At 48.2% G+C, this 22,301-nt stretch overlaps 1 protein-coding gene across 1 annotated transcript; it reads right to left on the bottom strand.

Annotated features, from left to right (window-relative positions):
* Positions 1 to 916: 916 nt before the first annotated feature.
* Positions 917 to 22,301, bottom strand: LOC105486753 (uncharacterized). Its single transcript, XM_011749801.3, has 4 exons — positions 21,844 to 22,301; positions 4,053 to 4,312; positions 2,369 to 2,482; positions 917 to 1,252 (listed from the first exon to the last, which is right to left on the bottom strand). The coding sequence occupies exons 1-4, from the start codon at positions 22,295 to 22,297 to the stop codon at positions 1,169 to 1,171; spliced, it is 912 nt and encodes a 303-aa protein (XP_011748103.2). The 5' UTR covers positions 22,298 to 22,301; the 3' UTR covers positions 917 to 1,168.

The following is a 22,301-nucleotide window of genomic DNA, read 5'->3' as shown; positions in this document are numbered from 1 at the left end:
CAACTAACCACTTTTCTGAAGAATGGTTTTGACACTAAGGTGATGTTATTCATTAATTAAAACATCCTTTTTGAAAACAACAAGTATCCACTGCATGTCACTTCCATTCGTGTTTTAACTTCTCCATCCCTGCAAAGAAGCCTGACCTGAGTACTTGTTTTAAATCCAAGTCCAGAGAAAGGGCGGCTGGATGTGAACATGTAAAACTCTTCTAGGGCACAGCTTCCTAGCCTAGGACACAACCTCCCAGCCTGGGGCACACCCTCCCAGGATGGATGACAGCAGGCACTGCTTTCTCTGGGTGATACGCCCGTCTTTCATCTGGTTGGCATTTTTCCCAATCAATTATACACACACACACACACACACACACACACACACACACACACACTTTTGGAGTTTGTTTCTATGTAGGGGCCTAAAGTCTCTTGTGGAAGGAACCACACATCCATTGCTATCTAGTTAGTGTCTAGGGGATTTGATGAGAGCAGCTCAGTCCCTGGAGTCTGCTCAACTCTGGAAGCACAGATGGAATCTATGGCCTGGCAAGCTCCACCGAGGCCTGGCCCCTGCCTGAGGACACAGCCAGTCCCCTCCTCCTGCTCTGACCAGGAGCTCAGACCACAGCAGCCCAGCTTCCCGGGCCAGCAGCCTGGGCCCCCTCGTCTCCCTGGTCCCCTCACCAAGGGCTGCTGCAGCTGAAGGCCTGGGTTCCCAGTCCCTGGCTGCTCTCTCCCTGTTCTGAAGCTCAGGTCTCCGAAAGTGGCAGCAGCTCCCCTAACAGACTTACTGTGGCTGCATCTGCTCCCAGGTACTCCTCTGATCCCGCACCAGCAGGACAAGGAGGCTTCATAAAGGAACTGCAGAAACCCTGCCTGTGTGCACATCCCCAGACAGCCAAGAACTTAGAGGGAGCCGATGCTACTGTTTTATTGCAGGAGATGGGGGTGTGTGCACCGCACACCAGGGCTATAAGAAGCAAGAAGGAAGGAGGGAGGGCGGAGCCCCCTGCTGAGCAACAAAGGCCTCCTGCTCCCTTCTCTGTCTTTCTCCTGGCACAGGCGCATGGGGAGACCTCCGCCAGGGTGGAGGCCACCAGTCCAAGGGTGGGAGCACTACAGGGGGTGGAAGTAGGAGGCGGTTGGTGTGACTGGCCTGGCACAGATCCCTAGGCTTCTTGACACCTGGAATTCACCAGGGACATTTTGTCCTCCCAGGGAACTTCATAGATCTGGAAAGAGCACAACTGTTTCTGTGAAAGGGAAGAGAGAGGGCCAATCAGTGTGGGTTACAGTTAAAGGGGAAGACGCCCAGGCATGAGATGTCAGAGCCTGGGTGAGGAACACGGAGGTGAGACACTGGGCCCACACCCACCCCTGCTGAGTCCCAGAGCACCGAACTAGAATGAATAGTGACTGTTCCATCGCCCCTCCCAAGGCTCCAAGTCACCAGGTAGCATTGGTCCCTCACCCCAGCCTGCAGGGTTTCTGTCCCAGCACAGCCCTTTGAGGAGCAGCCCGTGCAAGGCCTCTGGAGCCCCAAGGGTGCAGGGCAGGGGGTGGCGACTCGCTTCCCCCAGCTCCTTCCGCCTCCAGCATCCAGGCCAGCACTAAGAGGGGCCAGAGGGAAGATCCCAGGGCAGGGCAACTCCCCCTCCAAGAGCTGATGCCGGGGCAAGGGTGACAAGGGGAGTGCGGCTCTCCCCTGAGTGGAGACTTCACAAGAACCAGCAGGTCCTTGGAGAGGCTGGTGTTGGGTGAGCGGGGCAGGTCCAGGGCTACGCAGCTAACAGGCCTCTAGGTCCCACTAATCTGCTTAGTGTGGCTGTGGCTGCGGGCAAGTGCCTGAGGCTGGGATTAGACAGAGCCCCTTCTCCCTGCCCAGCACCCAGCCCAGCAGCTGCTTCTTCCTGTTTGACAGGCAACACCCCAAAGAAGGCAGAGTTGACCTCTCATTAACCATGCCCAAGCTAAAGCCTTCCCAGCAAATCAAATACATCACCCCCCCTCCCTCACCACCCCATCTGCACACACATAGGCAACTATGTAAACTCACTTGGACCCCTCATCCTCATGGATCTAGGTACAAACCCCCATACTGCTCCCACGCATCCACACAGGGTCACACATCTCCCTTAAACCTCCCTGCACACACTGACATATGTGTGTACACACGTGCACCTTTCCTCATGCACACCTGCATGCACACACCCCCAAGTACGTGAACATTTACACTTCCATGCATACATGGCTCCCCACACGCCCACCTGCACACAAACACACCCTCCAAACATGGGTAGGGCAGAGGCTGACACATACGCACTCCTCTGTAGTGCATGACTGGCCTGGGACCCACATCAGGAACGTACCTTCTGCAGTTCTGGCTGTTCATGGAAGGCACAGGTGTCCAAGTTGGGCTGGGACTTGGTACATGTGGTTCGGCCCAACTCTACATCGAGGAAGTAATTCATTCCGGCCACGACCTACACACATGAGAAAACAGGACGCATGGACAGCGCTCCCCATCAGTTTCATGCACGCACAGCACTTCACTGTGGCTGAGTCACTGGACTTGCTTGGGGCTTGGTGAGCTGCCCATATGTCACCACAAGGCACACAAGTCCCCTCTTCCTGTCAGCCGGCAGTGTGCTGGGCCTCATGCCTGCTCTTAAACATTGTTTTCTCTGTGCTGGGTAAAAGCATTCATTGAATTCTGCTACCTGGGGCTCAGGGGCAAAGGAACACTAAATCTTTTCTAGGAAGGCTGTCATCTGATGACAACATTTCAGCTAACTTCCGAAATTCTCATTCCCTCCATTTAACCTAGATTTATTCCTTCATTTAATAGTAGGAACTGAGGTGCTTCACACACAGAGATGCTTTGGCTCAATGGGGCCTCCCGGATGCCACCATTTTAGGTGTGAGATTCGAGCTACTTTTCTAAAGTCAGCAGCACACCTGCGTGTCTTACAATTGCAGACTAGAACTGAACCCTTTCCCTGCACGGGGTCTGTCCCAGACACAACGTGGCAGAGCTGTGGAGAAACCTGGGATGAGGCACTCTGAGACCAGGGTGCTAGACATTGCCGCTTGGAACCAGGAGGAACTGCTGAGATCCCTCGAGTATCAGTTTATCCATATATAAAATAGGCTTCCGGGCCAGATGGTCTGCAGTACCCTGTGCTTCACTCCAAGTTATTGTCATGCTTGAAAGGGAGGTGCAGGCCAGCGGGGACCACCGCACCAGGCAGTGCACCTTGTGTGCAGGGTGAGGGCCCCAGCTGACAGCTGCAGGAGGAGAAATGGGGCTGGTCTGGATTCCTTTGAATTTCTAAGAGGAGATGGAGGAGCTCCAAAGTCTGTGTCACTATTTGCTGCTCTGCCATGGGATGCACGTCAAGCTGGGCCCAGTAGCCCTTCGAAGCTCCCTCCTGACCTGACCCCATCCAATGCTCTGTTGGGTGACTGGTGTCCTCATCTGGCTGAGGTCTAACTCTGCATCAGCTCGTAGAGGCAGGCTCAGGCATGCTCCACCCCAGCAGGGACTCAGCTGCCCTGGGCTGTAGGGGGTGGCCATCGAAACCGAGGGTGAAGGCTGCTAGCCCTAAGGGGTTGTGCCCAGGGCCGTGACTTGGGGAGGGAAGCAGGGCTCTGCAGAACAGGGAGCCAGGTTCCCATGTGGCCCCTGCCAACAGGACTCAGGGAAAAGGATAAGTCTCCTGGCCTGGGTCTCATCCTGAGCAGCATCAAGCCCACCCAGAGTCAGCACAGTCTCCACCCACATCTGCTGGACCCTGGGAAATGGCACGATCGTGTCACAGACACAGCGGATCCTGCAGGTTAAAGGAGGCTGAGGGGACAGACAGTGGCTGCAGGGCATGGCCATGGAGCGTCCTAGGGCATGAAGACCATCAGGGGAGAGTCAGGGAAAGCTGAAAGAGTCTGAGCATTAGATCATGAATGTGTCAATGTTGATTTGCTGGGAATGCTCTTGGGAGTTGCATGACAAACCAGGCTGGAACTCAGGACCTCTCGGGCGGTGGCAGCACCCACCTGCTCTCTGGCTCGCAGCACCCGCAGTGGGCGTCTGTAGTACTCATCTTCGGTGGCCTTGTTGTACTCGCTGATGGCGAAGTGAAGGGCATGCTGTACCCGCTCATCATTGAGGTCTGCGTCATAGATGCCACCTGGGATAACCCTATCTTCCTCCTCGGGGCTCCAGGCCTGGGCCCCAGCCAGGGCGGCCAGCAGGAGCAGCAGGGTGCACAGGGGCTGGGCCATGGGCTCCTCAGAGGCAGAGCACAGAGCTGGAGCTGCAGGAGAGGAGGGTGAGAGCCTGAGGTGGGGAGCCCAGACCAGCAGGCAGCTGTGCATTTATCCTGCTTTGGCAGCCCAGCCCCACCCCCTCCATGCCACGCCCCTGACTCCTCCTCCTCTTTCTGCCCATCCCCTGTTTCTCCATCTCTCTTTTCACTCCCCCACCACCACAAGCTCCCACCCTGCCTAAGTTCCCCCGGCCCCTCCCAGGCCTCCTCCTCCGTATCTCCCTCCTCCCCACTCCTGTCCTCACTATAGCCTCCCGGAGCCATGTCTCTCTTCCCCTGGTGCTCCCAAGCTTGAGTCACTGGCGTCTCCACAGAGGTGACACTGCTCCTTTGACACTGCTCTATGAAAGCAATGTGACCTCCTGTTTATTCAGAAAAGGGAAAAATACAGGGTTTGGCCTTCGGGGTCTTCAGATATCGGGGGCATCCAGGAGCCCTTGGTCACAGTCTCTGAATCTCTGGAGCAGGGAGGTTATTTCAGAAGGTTCCAGAAGACCCTGTCCACACCCTACTATGGAGAATTTCTTTGCCAAATGTAAGGGAATTAACCTGTTTGGAAAAGGTCACTGGGTTCTCTTTTCATAACTCATTATTCAGTAAACCAACCTGTCACCAGTTACTCCCTGTGCCAGGAGGTCTAGGAGTTGAAGACGGAACCTGGATGATGAGCCATAGAGGTGACGCTGCAGAGCTGCTGCCCAACAGAGATGTGACATGAACCCAGGAGCAACTGAAAATTTCTCGTAGATGCATTTTAAAAGATAAGAATAAATGGGTGAAAGTAATCTTTAAAATATTTACTGAACCTAATATAGCCACAAGATTATTTCAGCTAATGGGAACAATTATTAATGAGATAGTTTATGTGGTTTTTTTGTTTTGTTTTGTTTTGTAAATCTTTGAAATTCCCTGTGTATTTTTTACACTTAGCCCAGGAGTCACTTTGGACTGGCCCCATTTCAAGTGTCTGGTGGCACATGTGGCTGGTGGCTATGGAACTGCACAGTCCATTCCTACGCAGTGTGTGTAGGGGATGGTAGGTTATGATCAACAATTAGGATCAGGGAGTTATACTCACTTTGTTGAAAGTGAAATATTACAGGGGCTAGAGAGAGACCAGTGGACCCTGGTCAGGGAGGTCTCTACGAGACTGGAGAGGTTGAGAAGCCCCAGGCAGCAGGGAACAGCCAGTGCAAAGGCCCTGAGGTGGGGTTGGGCATGTCTGCTCCAGGAAAAGGAAGCTCCTGGAGGGGGTGTGAGCAGGGAAGGGAACGACCTGGATTCTCATGGTAACTGTGGGTGGGGCCGGGTGGAAGGTACACACAGAGACCCCTGGCAGGCAGTGGGGGTGTTAGGAGAGGGAGCAGCAGGCGCAGGGTGAATGTGGGAGTCCACGGGCCTCTCTTGCTTCTCTCCTAGGGAGCCATGCTTCGGGCTCCTTTCATCTGCGCACTGCTTGGAAGACTCACCTGATATTTTAAAAATTGCCTCGAAGGAGGTAGAATTTACATACAACAAAATGCCTAATAGTATGTGCTCCACATGGAGGATTTCATAAATGCATATACCTGTGTTACCACTTTGTCCAGACCTGTGACATCTGCCTTGCCCCAGACGGTATACTCCCGCCTCTGCAGCTCACCCTCATGCCCACCCTCCCCTGGCATTCCCCATCCGGCCCTGTAGACTCCTTTGTCACCAGTCCTTGAGCTTCCCAGGAATGGAGTCCTATAGAGCGAGCCTGGGTGTGTCTTCGTCCTTTGCTCATCGTGGCTTTCCAGGGGCCCCTGAGTTACTTCATTACCAGGATTGTGAGTTCTCCTTCTCCCCAGACTGAGAGGACCTGATCAGCAGGGTGCCCTGTGGGGTGACAAAGTCCCCAGCTCGGGATGCTGCGGGCCTGGGCTGGAAAGTGACTCCAGGAGTGGGGAGGGTGGAAGGAGGCTCTGAACAGACAGCTGTTCCCTTTGTCTCAACCCCACCCTCCACGCCTGAAGGTGACCCTGTGGCAAATGCCCTTATGGTGAGGTGGCAGCTTGGCCAGAAACACCAGGAAATGCTGGGCCTTTGCAGGGCACCCAGAGGACTCTCCTGGGAGTGGTCGAGGTGAGTGTTGGCCAGAATCAGCCCAGACCTGCTGTGATCCTGGGGCTCAGCCATGGTTGGGGCTGGATCAGCAGGAACCCGACAGCGGGAACAGTATTACTCTTGGGTGCTCGTGTTCAGTATTAGGACAGGGGACCTTGTTACCCAAGGCCCAGTGACCATCTCACTCCACTGTGAGTCCAGCATCAGAAAAGCAATGCAGCCCAGCAGATACAGCAGGTGGCCCAGGGATGGTGGTTACTGCTGGGTGAGGGAGGGAAGGTCTTCAAACAGGGATGCACATATGCCTCCTAGTTAGACAGGACATGGGGAGAGATTCCCAGAGAGGGAAAGAGAGGGCAGCCCCTGGCCAGGTGCTTGTGAGCAGAATGGTCATCTCCAAATGGTAGGAGTTAGTTCTCCTCTGTGGCTCCCACTTTCTCGGGGGAGCTGGGAGTCCATACTCAGGAAGACATGCTGTGCAGAGGGTAAGCTGAATGTCAAGAATCCTGTATTTTTTTTTTTTAAATCAGTGGAAGGGAGATGCAGGTAACCCAAATAGCGAGAATGTGCTGGTGGGTGGAGTGTGAGGGAGGGAGGCCAGAGTGCTGACCTGTGCCCCATATGTGATGACACCACCAGTGGTCATCTGTCAGGATACTGGCCAGCACTGCCTGGAGGGTCAGCTGTCCTGATGCAGCAACCTCTCTAATCCCAGTAGGAAAGATACCAGTGTAGGTTGCTCTTAGGAGTAGGTACAAGTGCGATGTCCAGTAAGGAGTGCTAGGAAGTGGCAGATTAGGGTAGCTGGCCAGCTGCTCCAGATGTTTGATGACCGTAGGCAAATGTTGTGTCTGTCGTGCATCTGGAGAAAGAGGCTACATTGTAAAGCATAGTGTCTGAGAGTTCAGACCAGCAGAGATGAGCAGACTTCAGCAGCGATGTATCAACACGTTTGAAAATGATGGAGTAGCCAGGTGTGGTGGTGCACCTGTAATCCTAGCTAATTAGGAGGGTGAGTCAGGAAGATTCCTTGAGTCCAGGAGTTCCATTCCAGCCTGTGAAACAGTGAAACCCCCATCTCAAAACAATGACAGAACACTTTGTTCCCTGACTTCTATAGTCCACAGTTTTAAGGACACACTAGGAGGGGGCCAGATAGCAACCATGGACTGAGGAACAAGCCTGGGGCCTCCAGCTCCCATGTAACCTGGAGGAGTCCAGCTGCCCAGGAGGGGGCATGTTTTCCTTCTGCCACGTGACGAAAGAGAAAGCTGTGTTCCCCTAGGCTGCGTGGGTGACTACTGATCCGATCATCTGAATTAGCAGGATGAGAAATTAGGTGAGTGGCAGAGGTTCTCTGTAATAAATGACCAGTAATAAGTGAACACTAAACAACACTATAATAAACAAATGACCAAGCGCAGAAAGCATCACCTAAAGGTGCAAGTGGTGAGGACAAGCTGGCCAAGAGTTGAGATTCTGCACATCTGGGTTTTGAGCAACTAACACTTTGGCCTATGGTAGGAGCTGTGACTGAGCAGCCACAGGATTTGGTGGCTTCTCAAATGGGAAGCCCAGGAGCCCCCTTTACGGAGTGCCTGGAATTCTCTGGGGTCAAGCTCGTCTCGTTCACACTCCATCGCTCCTTCTTTTCTCCCTCTCCTCAAACATGGCGGACACATGGATGTTCTAAACTGTGAGCCAATGTCGGTAACACATTTGGCTCTTCCACATCATTAGGAAGCTGTGATACTCATGGGGAAGCCAGCTGGTAGCTCCCGCAAGAAAAGGCGACAGGGCAGAGCCCAGTGCCTGAGGTCCTATTGTTTTGCACTCCATGGAGAGAAAGAGAATCCTTCCTCTCAGGGACCAGTAGATGAACAGTATTCGTAGTTTTGGAATGCAAGTTAACATTTATTTTTCAAAAAGAGTATTTGTCAGTGCAGATTCAGTGACTGAAGAACTACATAGGAGTGGAGGGGAGTAGAGGCGGCCTCCGGGATCTCGGGCGGCTGGCTGCTGCAGGCAGGGATCCGTCTGACTCCCTGGGCTGCAGCCTGCAGGGGCCTGGACCCGAGGAAAACAGATGACTCTGAGGAGGTGAGTAATCTCCTTGACATCGCTGAGTGGTCAGATTTTCTTATCCTGTTTGGGTCACTGTTGGCACTTCCCTGTCACTGTTTGTGTAACCTTAAACATCAATTCCTTTAGCAAAGTGCAGTGACGGTGGAGAGTGGTTCCTGTTCCTGCTTGGAATCCTGCTAAACTCAATCACTGAGTGCTGGAGCTGGGGCCAGAGGCCATCAGGACAGCCCTGCCCTTCCTGTGACCCTGCCTGCTCTCTCCTCTTGTCACAGAGGAGCTGGATCCAGCGACAAGACTCACCTTGACCAAAACTTAGTTAGGCTCCTCTGAGCCTTCATCTCCCCTAGTCCTCAACCCTAGTCCCCCAGCCCCTACCTCCTGTTCTTGCGAGGGCTGCATTGCCCAGTTTTAGGAAAGAATCCTGCTAAGTCAGTTTAGAAAGAATCCTCCCACCCTTGTTATCTGATCACTCTCAACATCTGATCAAGTTCTTCATTCCTTAACTTTGATGTCTAAGGCTTTGTCCTGCCTTTAGCAACAATATTGTTAGGTCAGTTTATCCAGAAACTCCTACCTTTGTTGTCTCTGCTTAGTAATTCCCATCTATTAACCCCACCACCCTGATCCTTGTCTGTAAATCCCACTTCACCTTTTATTGAGAGTTCAGCTCATTCTCCATCTCATTGTGAGAGTCTTTACACCTATTGCAATAGTCTCGAATCATCTCTACCAAGCTCAGGCTTCAAGCAGTGAAGCTGCACATCCTCTTGCCCATAATGTCATCACTGGACATCCTGCAGGCTCCAACAATTCAGCATGTCCAGTGTTACAATCATTTTGGCCCACACCCCTGCCTCCCATCGTGTATCCGCAGTTTAGTTAATAGCCACACTATTCTCCATGGTTCTGCCCAGAGATGTAGTTGTGACCACCAGCAAGTTATTAAATCTCCCAGTGCTTCAGTCTTGCCATTTTAAAAACAGGAATACCATGATTCCCAGTATCCATGAGTTATTATGACAATGGGCTGTGTAGTAAGGTGCTGCATGACCTCATTGGCCTATGGCATCGACCAGTTATTTTGCTCACATCTGCAGTCCAGTTGGGAGTCACTGACCTGGGATGGGATTGTCTGGGCTGGCTCTGGTCCACATCTGTCATCCTTCTCCAGGGACCAACGGCTGACATTTTTCATATTCTCATATGCCAAGAGCAGTGCACAAGAAGGCAAGCTGAATTGCACGAAAGTATTTCAAGCTTCTGGTTACTTCACACCTGCAACTCTCCCTTGGCTAAAGCAAGTCACACGGCCAGCCCCAAGGGAAGTGGTTGAGAAGTACACTCTGCCACGGAGGGTAGAGGACAGGGAGTGAGTATTTAGAAGAATAATCTAATATGCCCCAATAATGTACCACACTGACTCATAGGGGTGCCAGGGAAATCTAATGAAATGCTTGTGAAGAGCTTGCTCCAGTGCCTGGCATATCTATATTTCTAGCTATCAATCTGCCAATTAATCTAACCTCCTAAGTAATCTGGCTATCTAGGTGTAAAAGGAAAATAAATCTCAGGACCCCTAAATCATTTAGCCAAAAGGAAAAGTCAAGTTGGGAACTGCATCGGGCAAACCTGACTCTCATTCTATTCCCAAATAAGGTAGCTACAAAGATTTAAAAACTACATCCTCCCTCACAATTTGCCCACAAGGAAATTCCTTGTGGAGAAAGGACGGACAGAACTCAAAGTCATCCCTCTGCTCACATGAGATCGTGAGATAAATGCATTATCTGATTGCTTCCTTTGCCCTGTTGTTTCACTAAATATTGTAAATCACTTATTCAGTTAAAGGTTAATCAGAAACTCAAAAGAATGAAACCATTTGTCTTTTATCTACCTATGACCTGGATGCCCCCTCCCAACTTCCAGTTCTCCTGCCTTTCCAGACCGAACCAATGTATATCTAATATATGCTGATTGATGTCTCATGACTATCTAAAATGTATAAAACAAGCTGTAACCCGAACACCTTGGATGCATGTAATCAGGGCTTCCTGAGGCTGTGTCATGGGAGTGTCCTTAACCTTGGAAAAATAAACATTCTAAATTGATGGAGACCTGTCTCAGATACTCTTGGTTTACAAATGGAATCTATCTATTTACCTATCAGATTTATTTAATCTATCCATCTATGTATCCATCCATCGTGTTTCCTGCTTATTTCTCATTGTTCACTAACCAATAAAAACTGAAGTCCTGTGACATTCTGTTACCTATATTTCCAGTGTTTCCTCCACACTGCCACAGCTATGAGAACGCTCATGGCTCTCTTGTGACTGTCCAAACTTTGAGGAATCTTCACTGTACTCTATGCCTCCACTCCTGTGCTGTTCTACTCACTGCCACAAATCAGATTGTGATCCTTGGCTCACAGCCCTCCATGGCTTCCAAGTGTCCTTAAATTGAAACTCAGAAGAGTACTTGGCATCTAAACTTCTCCCTACCTGTCCCTGCCCTCCCTGGTGCATCCTGCAGGCAGGTGAGCTCTGGCTTGGCCTTTGGGGTGAGAGTTTGGACTGTTCTGCCTCTGCAAATTTCTTTGCAATCCCGAGTGCACATGGTCCCAGACCTATTTAAGATCTTTTGAAAGGCTGTTCCTCTGGGGGCAGCTTGATGGGTTTGATAGTTCTAGTGCTATGAAAAGAGGATGGAAACTGGTGAGAAGGCAGATGGAGAGCATGAAATGTAGGCTGTATTCAGAAAGATAGGGCTGGGCTCCACATGTCCCATGGCTGTTGCAGACACCAGCAGAAACCACAGTCTATGGAGGAGGAATTTCCCCCTTTCTGGACCCCACATAGGGTGGACTGTGGGCCTCTGCTCGGAGGGTTGTTCAGAGCATCCTGTACACACCAGTTACCTGTTGCTGCATCAGAAGCCACCCCAAATCTTCCTGGCTGAAAGCAACATGATGTGTGGATTCTCATGACTCTGGAGCTATCTGCGGCTCTTCCGCTAGTCTTGTTGGGTTCACTAAGGGGCTGCATTCAGGTGGGGTAGGCTGGAAATGTGCTCAGTTGCAACAGTGGGCATTTCTTTCCAGGTGGTCTTTCATCTTAAAAGAAGGTGCGAGGATACTTTTACATGAAGACTAGTTCTAAGATCATTCTAGGAGCCCAGCGCCCAGGTGTGACCTGGCCCCAGTCAGACTCCCACCTTCTTAAGTCTCACTGTCCAAAGCAGGTCACATGGCCAAGCTCAGAGTCAGAGTGGGCGGGGCCTCACAGAGTTAGGGAGCTAGGCCTGGTGCATTGTGGGGCTTCTTGTGTCCACCTCCATTCCCTGCATGGAATCCAGGAGGCAGACGTGGGTTGGAGCAGTCCGATTTCAGAAAATGTATTTTTAAAAGACTGTTGTTTGAGTAAAATTAGTCTTCCCCTAATATCTGGATAGAGATGAGGTATCCCAGAGGAAGGTACTGAAGCTAGGAGTCAGGAGCTGTGTTTAACTTGCCCCTTCTCATTCATCATGGGATCTGGTGAAACCACCCTTTCCAGGTTGCCTTTGAAAGTTCTAAATATGGGTGGCCATTCCAAAATGGCTGAATAGGAACAGCACCTGTCTGCAGCTCCCAGCGTGATCAACACAGAAGACAGGTGATTTTTGCATTTCCAGCTAAGGTACCTGGTTCATCTCATTGGGACTGGTTGGACAGTGGGTGCAGTGCAGGGAGGGCAAGCTGAAGCAGGGCAGGGCATAGCCTCACCTGGGAAACACAAGAGGTTGGGGGATTTCCCTTTCCTAGCCAAGGGAAGCTGTGACAGACTGTACTTGGAAAATTGGGACACTGTGACCCAAATACTGCACTTTTCCAATGGTCTTAGCAAATGGCACACCCAGAGATAATATCCCGTGCCTGGCTCAGTGGGTCCCATGCCACGGAGCCTTGCTCACTGCTGGCATAGCAGTCCAAGATTGAACTGCAAGGGAGCAGCCTCGCTGGGGGAGGGGCATCCGCGAACAAATTCGCAAAAGTACAAAAGCGAACAAATTCAAAAAGGTAGCAGAAAGCAAGAAATAACTAAGATCAGAGCAGAACTGAAGAAGATAGAGACACAAAAAACCCTTCAAAAAATCAATGAATCTAGGAGCTGGTTTTTTTGAAAAGATCACCAAAACTGTTAGACTACTGGCAAGACTAATAAAGAAGAAAAGAGAGAAAATCAAATAGATGCAGTAAAAAATGGTAAAGGATTGTCACCACCGATCCCACAAAAATACAAACTACTACCAGAGAATACTACAAACACCTCTACGCAAATCAACTCGAAAATCTAGAAGAAATGAATAAATTCCTGGACACATACACCCTCCCAAGACTAAACCAGGAAGATGTTGAATCCCTGAGTAGACCAATAACAGGCTCTGAAATTGAGGCTATAATTAATAGCCTACCAACCAAAAAAAGTCCAGGACAAGACAGATTCACAGCTGAATTCTACCAGAGGTACAAAGAGGAGCTGGTACCATTCCTTCTGAAACTATTCCAATGAATAGAAAAAAAGCGACTCCTCCCTCACTCATTTTATGAGTCCAGCATCATCCTGATACCAAAGCCTGGCAGAGACACAGCAAAAAAAGAGAATTTTAGACCAATATGCCTGACGAACATCGATGCAAAAATCCTCAATAAAATACTGGCAAGCCAAATCCAGCAGCACATCAAAAAAGTTTTCCACCACAATTAGGTTGGCTTCATCCCTGGGATGCAAGGCTGGTTCAATGTACGCAAATAAACATAATCCATCACATAAACAGAACAAAAGACAAAAACCACATAATTATCTCAATAGATGCAGAAAAGGCCTTCAACAAAATTCAATAGCCCTTCATGCTAAAAACTCTCAATAAATTCGGTATTGATGGAACATATCTCAAAATAATAAGAGCTATTTATGACAAACCCACAGCCAGTATCACACTGAATGGGCAAAAATTGGAAGCATTCCCTTTGAAAACTGGCACAAGACAAGGATGCCTTCTCTCTCCACTCCTATTCAACATAGTGTTGGAAGTTCTGGCCAGGGCAATCAGGCAAGAGAAAGAAATAAAGGGTATTCAATTAGGAAATGAGGAAATCAAATTGCCCCGTTTGCAGATGACATGATGGTATATTTAGAAAACCCCATCATCTCAGCCCAAAATCTCCTTAAGCTGATAAGCAACTTCAGCAAAGTCTCAGGATACAAAGTCAATGTGCAAAAATCACAAGCATTCCTATACACCAATAACAGACAAACAGAGAGCAAAATCATGAGTGACTGCCCATTCACAATTGCTACAAAAAGAATAAAATACCTAGGAATCCAACTTACAAGGGATTTGAAGGACCTCTTCAGGGAGAACTACAAACCACTGCTCAATGAAATAAAAGAGGACACAAACAAATGAAAGAACATTCCACGCTCGTGGGTAGGAAGAATCAATATCGTGAAAATGGCCATAGTGCCCAAGGCAATTTATAGATTCAATGCCATCCCCATCAAGCTACCAATGACTTTCTTCACAGAATTGGAAAAAACTATTTTAAAGTTCATATGGAACCAAAAAAGGGCCCGCATTGCCAAGACAATCCTAAGCCAGCAGAACAAAGCTGGAGGCATTGTATTTACCTGTTGTCAAACTATACTACAAGGCTACAGTATCCAAAACAGTATGGTACTGGTATCAAAACAGATATATAGACCAAGGGAACAGAACAGAGGCCTCAGAAAATAACACCACACATCTACAGCCATCTGATCTTTGACAAACCTGACAAAACTAAACAATGGGGAAAGGATTCCCTATTTAATAAATGTTGCTGGGAAAACTGGCTAGCCATATGTAGAAAGCTGAAACTGGATCCCTTCCTTACACCTTATACAAAAATTAACTCAAGATGGATTAAAGACTTAAATGTAAGACCTAAAACAATCAAAATCCTAGAAGAAAACCTAAGCAATATCATTCAGGACATAGTCATGGGCAAAGACTTCATGACTAAAACACCAAAAGCAATGGCAACAAAACCCAAAATAGACAAATGAGATCTAATTAAACTAAAGAGCTTCTGCACAGCAAACAAACAAACAAACAAACAAACAACCAAAAAAAAAAAAAAAAAAAAACAACTATCATCAGAGTGAACAGGCAACCTACAGAATGGGAGAAAAGTCTTGCAATCTACCCATCTGACAAAGGGCTAATGTCCAGAATCTACAAAGAACATAAACAAATTTACAAGAAAAAAACACAGAACTCTATCAAAAAGTGGGCAAAGGATATGAACAGACACTTCTCAAAAGAAGACATTTATGCATCCAACAGACACATGAGAAAATGCTCATCCTCACTGCTCATCAGAGAAAGGCAAATCAAAACCATAATGAGATACCATCTCACACCAGTTAGAATGGCAATCATGAAAAAAGAAACAAGAGATGCTGGAGAGGATGTGGATAAATAGGAATACTTTTACACTATTGGTGGGGGTGTAAATCAGTTCAACCATTGTGGAAGACAGTGTGGTAACTCCTCAAGGATCCAGAACTAGAAATACCATTTGACCCAGTGATCCCATTACTGGGTACATACCCAAAGGATTATAAATCATGCTACTTTAAAGGCACATGGACACATATGTTTATTGTGGCACTATTCACAATAGCAAAGACTTGGAACCAACTCAAATGTCCACCAATGATAGACTGGATTAAGGAAATGTGGCAAACATACACCATGGAATACTATGCAGCCATAAAAATGGATGAGTTCATGTCCTTTGTAGGGACATGGATGAAGCTGGCAACCATTATTCTCAGCAAACTATCCCAAGGACAGAAAACCAAACACCGTCTGTTCTCACTCATAGGTGGGAGTTGAACAATGAGAACACATGGACACGGAGGGGAACATCACACACGGGGGTCTGTCAGAGGGTGGGGGAGTGGGGGAGGGATAATATTAGGAGAAATACCTAATGTAAATATCGACTTGATGGGTGCAGCAAACCAACATGGCACATGTATACATATGTAACAAATCTGAATGTTGTGCACATGTACCCTAGAAGTTAAAGTATAACAAAAATAAAAATAGAATTACCATTTGATTCAAATTCTACTTCTGGATATATACCCAAAAGAAGTGAAAGCAGGGATTCAAACATAATATTTGCACATCCATGTCCACAGCCAAGGTGGAACCAACCCAAGAGTTTATTGATGGATGATGAGTGGATTTACAGAATGTACTATACACATACAACAGAATATTATTCAGCCTTATAAAGGAAGGATCTCCTGACATTTGCTGCAACATTAATGGACCTTGAAGACATTATGCTAAGTGAAATATGCCAGTCACAAAAAAAAAACAACACTGATTTCATGTATATGAGGTAACTCGAATAGTCAAATTCATAGTGACAGAAAGTAGAATGGTGGTTTCCAGGGGCTGGGGGTAAGGATAATGGTAGTCATTGTTTAATGAGACAGAGCTTCAGTTTGGGAAGATGAAAATGCTCTTTAGATGGATGCTGGTGATGGCAGCTCAACAATGTGAATGTACTTAATGCCACTGAAGTATAAACTTAAAAATCGTTAAAATGGTAAGCTTTTTATTATGTATATTTTACCACCGAAAAACCCTTTACATTAAGCTAAGTTACTTTTTCCTTCGGAGTATTTCTTGCATCTGTCACATCCTTTTCAGTAGTCACAGGCACGGAAGTCTCATTTTATGCCAGAAACAATTCCCTGAAGGGCAAGGTCATTACCCGTCACCAAGATTGGAACAGGCAGGGCCTTCTAGTGGAAACCATCAGGGTTTGGAGCACAGATTTACCCCCAGGCAACAGACCCTACTCTCTTCCTGCAGGATCCTGCTGAGCTGGGATCCAAAGGAGTCCCAGTGAGAGGCAGGGCCGGTGCTGGGCTCTTCTAATGAGAGGAGTGCTTTCAGTTCTCAGAAGCAACCACAGCTTGGGAGAGGCGAGGTGCAGGCAGGATGCACTGATGGGCAGGTGGGCATGCAGTTTGTTGCCCTGCTAGGGGTGCATTCATTGAATCAGAGGATCCTGGGTCAGGAGAGCTCAGAAAGACCTTTGGATCAACCCCCAGTGGTTACCGAAGGCTGGCCTGCAGAAGGCGCCATGGCTGTTCAAGATCTGGTTCCCAGGTCTCATTGCAGGCATTGAATTCATCAGGTAAGGCTTCAGAATTCATATGAACATCTACAGATTAAGCTCCCCAAGTGGCTTAGACGGGCAGCCAGATTTGAGTATTGTTGGTTCTCGCAAGGAAACACAAACAAGTCCATTGGAAGTATTAATAATTTAAAATTTGTAGTTGGAGGATTTAAGCTTGAGTCCTGTAGGGTTCTATGGTCTCTCTGTTGGCAAATAGCCTTTGGCCGTCTCTTCCAGGACCCAAGCCAACATGGAGACCAGCCGCACTTCCAGGACTCTGATACCCTTCTAAGTACACAGTAAAACATAAAAGGCTCTGGGGCAGAGCGCACCTGACCCAGGGCTGAGTCTAGTGCTCTGAAGTTCCACCAAGGAGTCTTTGTGGCTTATGTTTTGCTTTTTTGGGGTGTATGTGTGTGTGTACGCAAACCAGGGTGAGTAAGCATTGCTCTGAATTCAGTTTTTCTAAGCGATCTTACAATCTCATGAGAATGTGCAAGCCCTGTAGAAAAATATCCTGAAACAGAGCGGGGAACACAGAGATGGGGTACAGGCTGGGGAGCCCTGCAGGCACATTCTACAGCCTAGAATTTGACTTCAAATACTCTAGCCTTAAGCTCTTGAAATGTGTGGCAGTGGATGAAATATCCCCCATGATTATCTTAGACCATTTAATCTGGTAAACCTAAAAACAAGTGCCACAAATTACTTCCCACATGACCCACTGGATTTTTTGGGAGCTTTCCTCTCCTCCCATCCACTTCTCATCTGAGTGTCCGTGGTGGAGCACCCCTAAGGAGCAAGTCCTCTCACCCTACCCAATCCTCCTACCCCTGGCCCCCAACCCATATCACCCTTTTGGGTGTGAAAGACTCTGAATTCAAAGCTAAAATAAAAAAGAAACATTATTTTATTATTATCAAAGTACTGTCTGCACATGATAGAAATTGCAGATGAGCTTAAGACAAAAATCCAAGTCTCCATCTGCTCCAAGCTTCTGTTTCAGTTCTCAGGAGCAGGTTGCTATGTTCTAGTTCTCCTGGCGTCTTACCTCACACCTTCTCTAGACTGTAGGCTTACCCACCAATAACTGCACTTGCCTTTTCACAGAATATGTGTCCGGCCTGTGATGTGGAAGATGGCAATTGACCCATCCACATATAACCCCACCTCCAATATTAGGCATTTAGATTTAAATATTGATATAGGTTATCTTTTGTCTTGAACCACTGTATGTGGATGTTGGAGAAACATATCCCAAATCTAATTCCTTAGCCTAAAATTACATAGATTGTGGTGAGGCTTAAGGTAGATATTAATGTGTCAAGAATCACTGATGTGTCTGGAAAAGTAAAGACAGTGGAAAATAGACTGAATCGGTTTTTGTCCCCCAAAAGGAAGTATTATCTCTCACATGGGTTGAACTGCTTAAGGTTTCAAAATAAGTGCCAATGTTGGAGATTTGAGGTTGATCTCTAAATAACACTTATTGAAGAAGTGGAAAATTTGGCTGAATCAAAGGAAAACTATTGCAAGAGATCCAAAAGGACCCTGAATGGAATCAGTTCCAGGAGAAAGCCGCTGTTGTCCATGCCTGGACAACCACTAAAGAAGGCAGAAAGAACACGTTTGTCAAATTGGCCAAGTCTAAAGAGAATGTTTTCAAAGAAGTAGAGGTAAACATTGTCCAAGTGTCAAAATGAAAAGTATTGAGAACACTGTGATCAGTGTGTATGAAGTGGTCAGAGGCAGGACAGCCCCACATACCCTCTACAGAAAGGCTCACAGTGACAAGGGGCCATTGTGACAGAAATTAGAGTGGTTGGAATGAAAGGTTTTGAGGATCTCAGCTGATGATTACCTTTGGCGCATATCCCTGACTTTATGTTAAAATAAAACTTGCTCCCAATAGAGAAAAAGAGGAGCCCAGAGGCTGTTTTGACTTTAGAATGAGGACGGGGGATAGTGGGTCTTCTAACAGCAAACAGTCAAATCGTACTGTAAGAGGTCACACAATGTCACTGTATACGATCTCTCAGCTAAACTTGATCCAAAACCATAGGTGAGGAAAGGGGGCTTCGGAATGCTGACGTGCACCAGGTTTCCCAGCTGCAAGGCAGAACACAAGGACGTGAACCCAAGCATCTCAACACTTTCAAATGAAGCTTGGGAAAGTGAGTCTGGTTGTCAGAGCCTTTCGAAGAGACAATCATTATATTTAATTCTCCAGAAGAAACTCTCTTGAGTTCTGACCCCAACCTGACTTGGACCAAAAGTCTAAACTCAAAGCCAAACAGTAAAATGCAATTCCTTTTCTGTGCCTTGTCGACACTGTCCCAGACAGCCTGGTAATTGCTGACGAGCCATGGAATCGTCTGCTCCTCTTTTTTGCCTGCCTACCCCTGGTGGGAGCTTGGACATTTGGGTCCCTCCGCAGCTTCTCTGCCATTTGCCTGCTGAGAAGGTTGTTATCAACAAGCCTGGCTTGTGAGGGATGCTCCCCCCAGAACTGGTGATGAGAATGAGCAGCACAAACACTGTCTCTGGAGGGCCTGGTCCTGCTGGGCCTCCCGCCAGTGCCTTCCATACATCTCCCCATTCATCTTCATGACAGCTCAGTGAAGGAGATACCACATGAGTTCAACTGCACTGTTGTGGAAACAGAAGCTCACATGAAGTAGAATTGTGCCCCCAGGAAATGCAACTAGCAAAAGGTGCAAATGAGACCTGAACTCATGTGTGCCCAATTCCAAAGACCTCCTCAGCTACTGCTTTGCCTCCTTCCGTGGAGTCTGTAAACCATACAAGTCATCTAAAGACTCCAGCCTCTACAATTAGAGCCAATAATGGTACTATTTCCTTGCAATCAGTCAAGATCTACCCACTTATCCTGTCTGCAGTTCTGCACTCCCGCCTCTCAGTGATAGACATCTGGTTCCTCCCCTTACTCTTCAGGACAAGTGCTTGTCTGCATCAAAAAGGTAATTTCAGCTTCCTAGGAAGAAAAGCTGCCTGCAAGAACCAATCTCATGTTTCCAAAGAATGAAGGAAGAGGGTGAGCTTGCAGGGTGAGGTGCTTGTGATAACAGTAGCATCAATAATCACGGCCAATACATGAAGCTTTTCTGAAAAGCTGGGATCCAAACTCAGACCATATGCCCAAAGAGAGGATCTTAGCAGAGAGCAGCAGCCCGAGGATGGGAGGCTGTGGCACAGAGTCAGGGGCTAGAACCAGGGAACAGACCCATCTATTCTAGCAGGCAGGGCCCAGGAAGTGTGCCTAGGCCTGGGATGTGCTCAATAATTTTTCTTCCTTTCCTGGCCGAGATCAAACAATGACTTTCTTAGCTCAGGCCTGTGCCTCCTTCATACAGCCAGTCCAATAGAAAAGAGACTCAAAGGCAGCCAGCCTTTTGGGGGAAAGAGACTATGATAGAAATGCTGTTGGAATCAGAGGGTGGAGAATGAGCTGCTCCATCGTCAATGCTGGAAAAGCCAGCTGTGCACCTAGGCGGTGGGGGAGAGGATCGACCCTGGGATTCTGACCTCACACCACACACACTCAGCCTCCGGTTGGATCGCACACCTAAGTGTGAAAAGTAAAAGAAAGAACATGGTGAAAGAGAACACAGAAGAGCATAGGAAAGGATTGTTAAACTGAAAAATACAAAAGCACATACCCTAAACAAAACATTGATACATTAAACTGTCTTCAATTTTTAAGAAAAATCTATATGGTGAAAGGAATCAGGCCGCACGTGGTGGCTCGTGCCTGTAATCCTAGCACTTTGGGAGGCGGAGGCGAGAGGATCACTTGAGCCCAGGAGTTCAAGACCAGCCTAAGCAACATAGTGAGACCCCCCACCCCCTCGTCTCAAAAAAGAAAAAAGAAAAGGAAATCATCAGCACAGCAGTCCCTAATAAAGCTGAAAGGAGACTATCTCATACGTCTGCAATTTTCTTTGTGGCCTACCCTAGAGAAGCTCTCACACAGGTGCACATGAAAAGTGGGACAAAGGTGCCCGTTGCAACCCCAATTTAAGAGGAAACGAATGGAATCAACCCAGTGTAAAATCTAGTCAGTAGGGAATGCTTCAATTAACCACAGTCTGTTAGTTATCATCACAAGCACCTGACCCTACAAACTCCACCCTATTTCACCATTCCCAGTTAAATCAGGAAGGACTTAATTAACTACAGTCCATCAGGACAAGGTCCTGGAGTCAAGGAGGCAGTGAGGCTTGTAAGAATTCTAGCCATTGTCAGCATCATGAAAGAGAAAGCAACACCAGTTTACTTAAGCCACTGGTATTTGGAGTTTCTATGATGTTGAAACCTACATTTCACTTAGTAAAAGTGGAATTGTAGGCTGAGGCAGGAGGATCACTTGAGGCCAGTTCGAGACCAGCTTGGGAAACATAGTGAGACTCCATGTCTACAGAAATTTTTAAAAATAAAAAAGAAGTGGTATTATGACATTTTTGCACTCTTTTAAATTTAAATTAACTTAAAGTTTTTTGAAAACTAAAGTACTTAGGAAAGAAAACACTGGGCTGCGTTGGATGGGAGAGGATTCCGTTGGGAGCACAGCAGAAGCTTAGCAAACGCCCACTGAGGAGGGAAGGCAGGTGTGTCCGCAGAGGCCAGCGAACAGGAGGACTGCTGAGGGTGACTGAGGCAGCACTTCCTCTTCAGAGCAAAGCTCCCAGGCCCAGGGCAGCACCCCCGACCCAGTCAGGGTGAGGGACCAGCTGGACCCACAGGAGGGAGGAGAAACAGCCCAGGGGCCTTCCGATTTGCACGTGGTATGAGCCACCCCTGATTTAGGCCTCATATATTTAGTGGTAATGTTTGTATTTTTATTTCCCCTTTTGTCATTTTTAATTCAATTGTAATTTCTCTTTCTCAGTTTAAGTTTGCCATAGTCTCTATGAGATTAATTCGTTAGATTATCAAAACTCAAAGTCAGCTGAAGACAGCTAAGAAGAACCCCCCAGGTGGAAAAACTGGAGGAGGGGAGGGAGGAGCGGAGAGGGCCCTGGAATTCCCTGGCAGCCGCCCCCGCCCCTGCCCCCATGCCCAGAATTGCCCCTTTGATGACTGCTGTGACAGTACTCACTGGGCCACTGTGCTCTGAGTCCGGGGCTCCTCCCTGCCCCTGCTGTCTTCCTTTGATCTCCTGGATGCCGCCTTGTTTTCCAGCACACGGAAACCCCCCAGAATGCTGGCTTGTCTGGGGAGTCTCCTTGGGAAATGCCAAGCAGGGAGAACAGGGAGTGTCCTGAGGATGTGATCCCGAAGCCCAGCAGGCGATCCGGAAACTGGCAGGCCCCACTGAGCCTGGCCCAGCTTGAAAGAGACAGTGAGCAAGGTCGCACAGGACCTTTAGAGCATGTGGCTGAGTAGGCCGGGCAGTGAGGGACAGGACTCAGACCCTTGGGAGAGCACTCAGCTGCAGGGTCTGCGGGAGCTGGGGAGAGTGTCCTGTGTCCCGAAGAGTCACTGGGCTTCCCCTGGTCCGCCACCTCACCTTCAGCTTCACAGAAAAGGGCCAGTGGCTTGGTCCTGGTCATTGCC

The sequence above is a fragment of the Macaca nemestrina genome, chromosome 15, assembly GCF_043159975.1.
Source record: "Macaca nemestrina isolate mMacNem1 chromosome 15, mMacNem.hap1, whole genome shotgun sequence".
Taxonomy (NCBI): domain Eukaryota; kingdom Metazoa; phylum Chordata; class Mammalia; order Primates; family Cercopithecidae; genus Macaca; species Macaca nemestrina.
The sequence above is the reverse complement of the archived record's forward strand: the minus strand, read 5'-3'. Positions and strand labels throughout refer to the sequence as shown.

Coding starts and splice junctions, on each gene's coding strand:
- LOC105486753 (XM_011749801.3), bottom strand. CDS start 22,297: ATGACCAGGACCAAGCCACTGGCCCTTTTCTGTGAAGCTGAAGGTGAG. Junction 4,313..21,843: donor ACTCAGAGCACAGTGGCCCA/GTGAGTACTGTC, acceptor CCTCTCCTGCAG/CTCCAGCTCTGTGCTCTGCC. Junction 2,483..4,052: donor TGCTGCGAGCCAGAGAGCAG/GTGGGTGCTGCC, acceptor TCATGTGTGTAG/GTCGTGGCCGGAATGAATTA.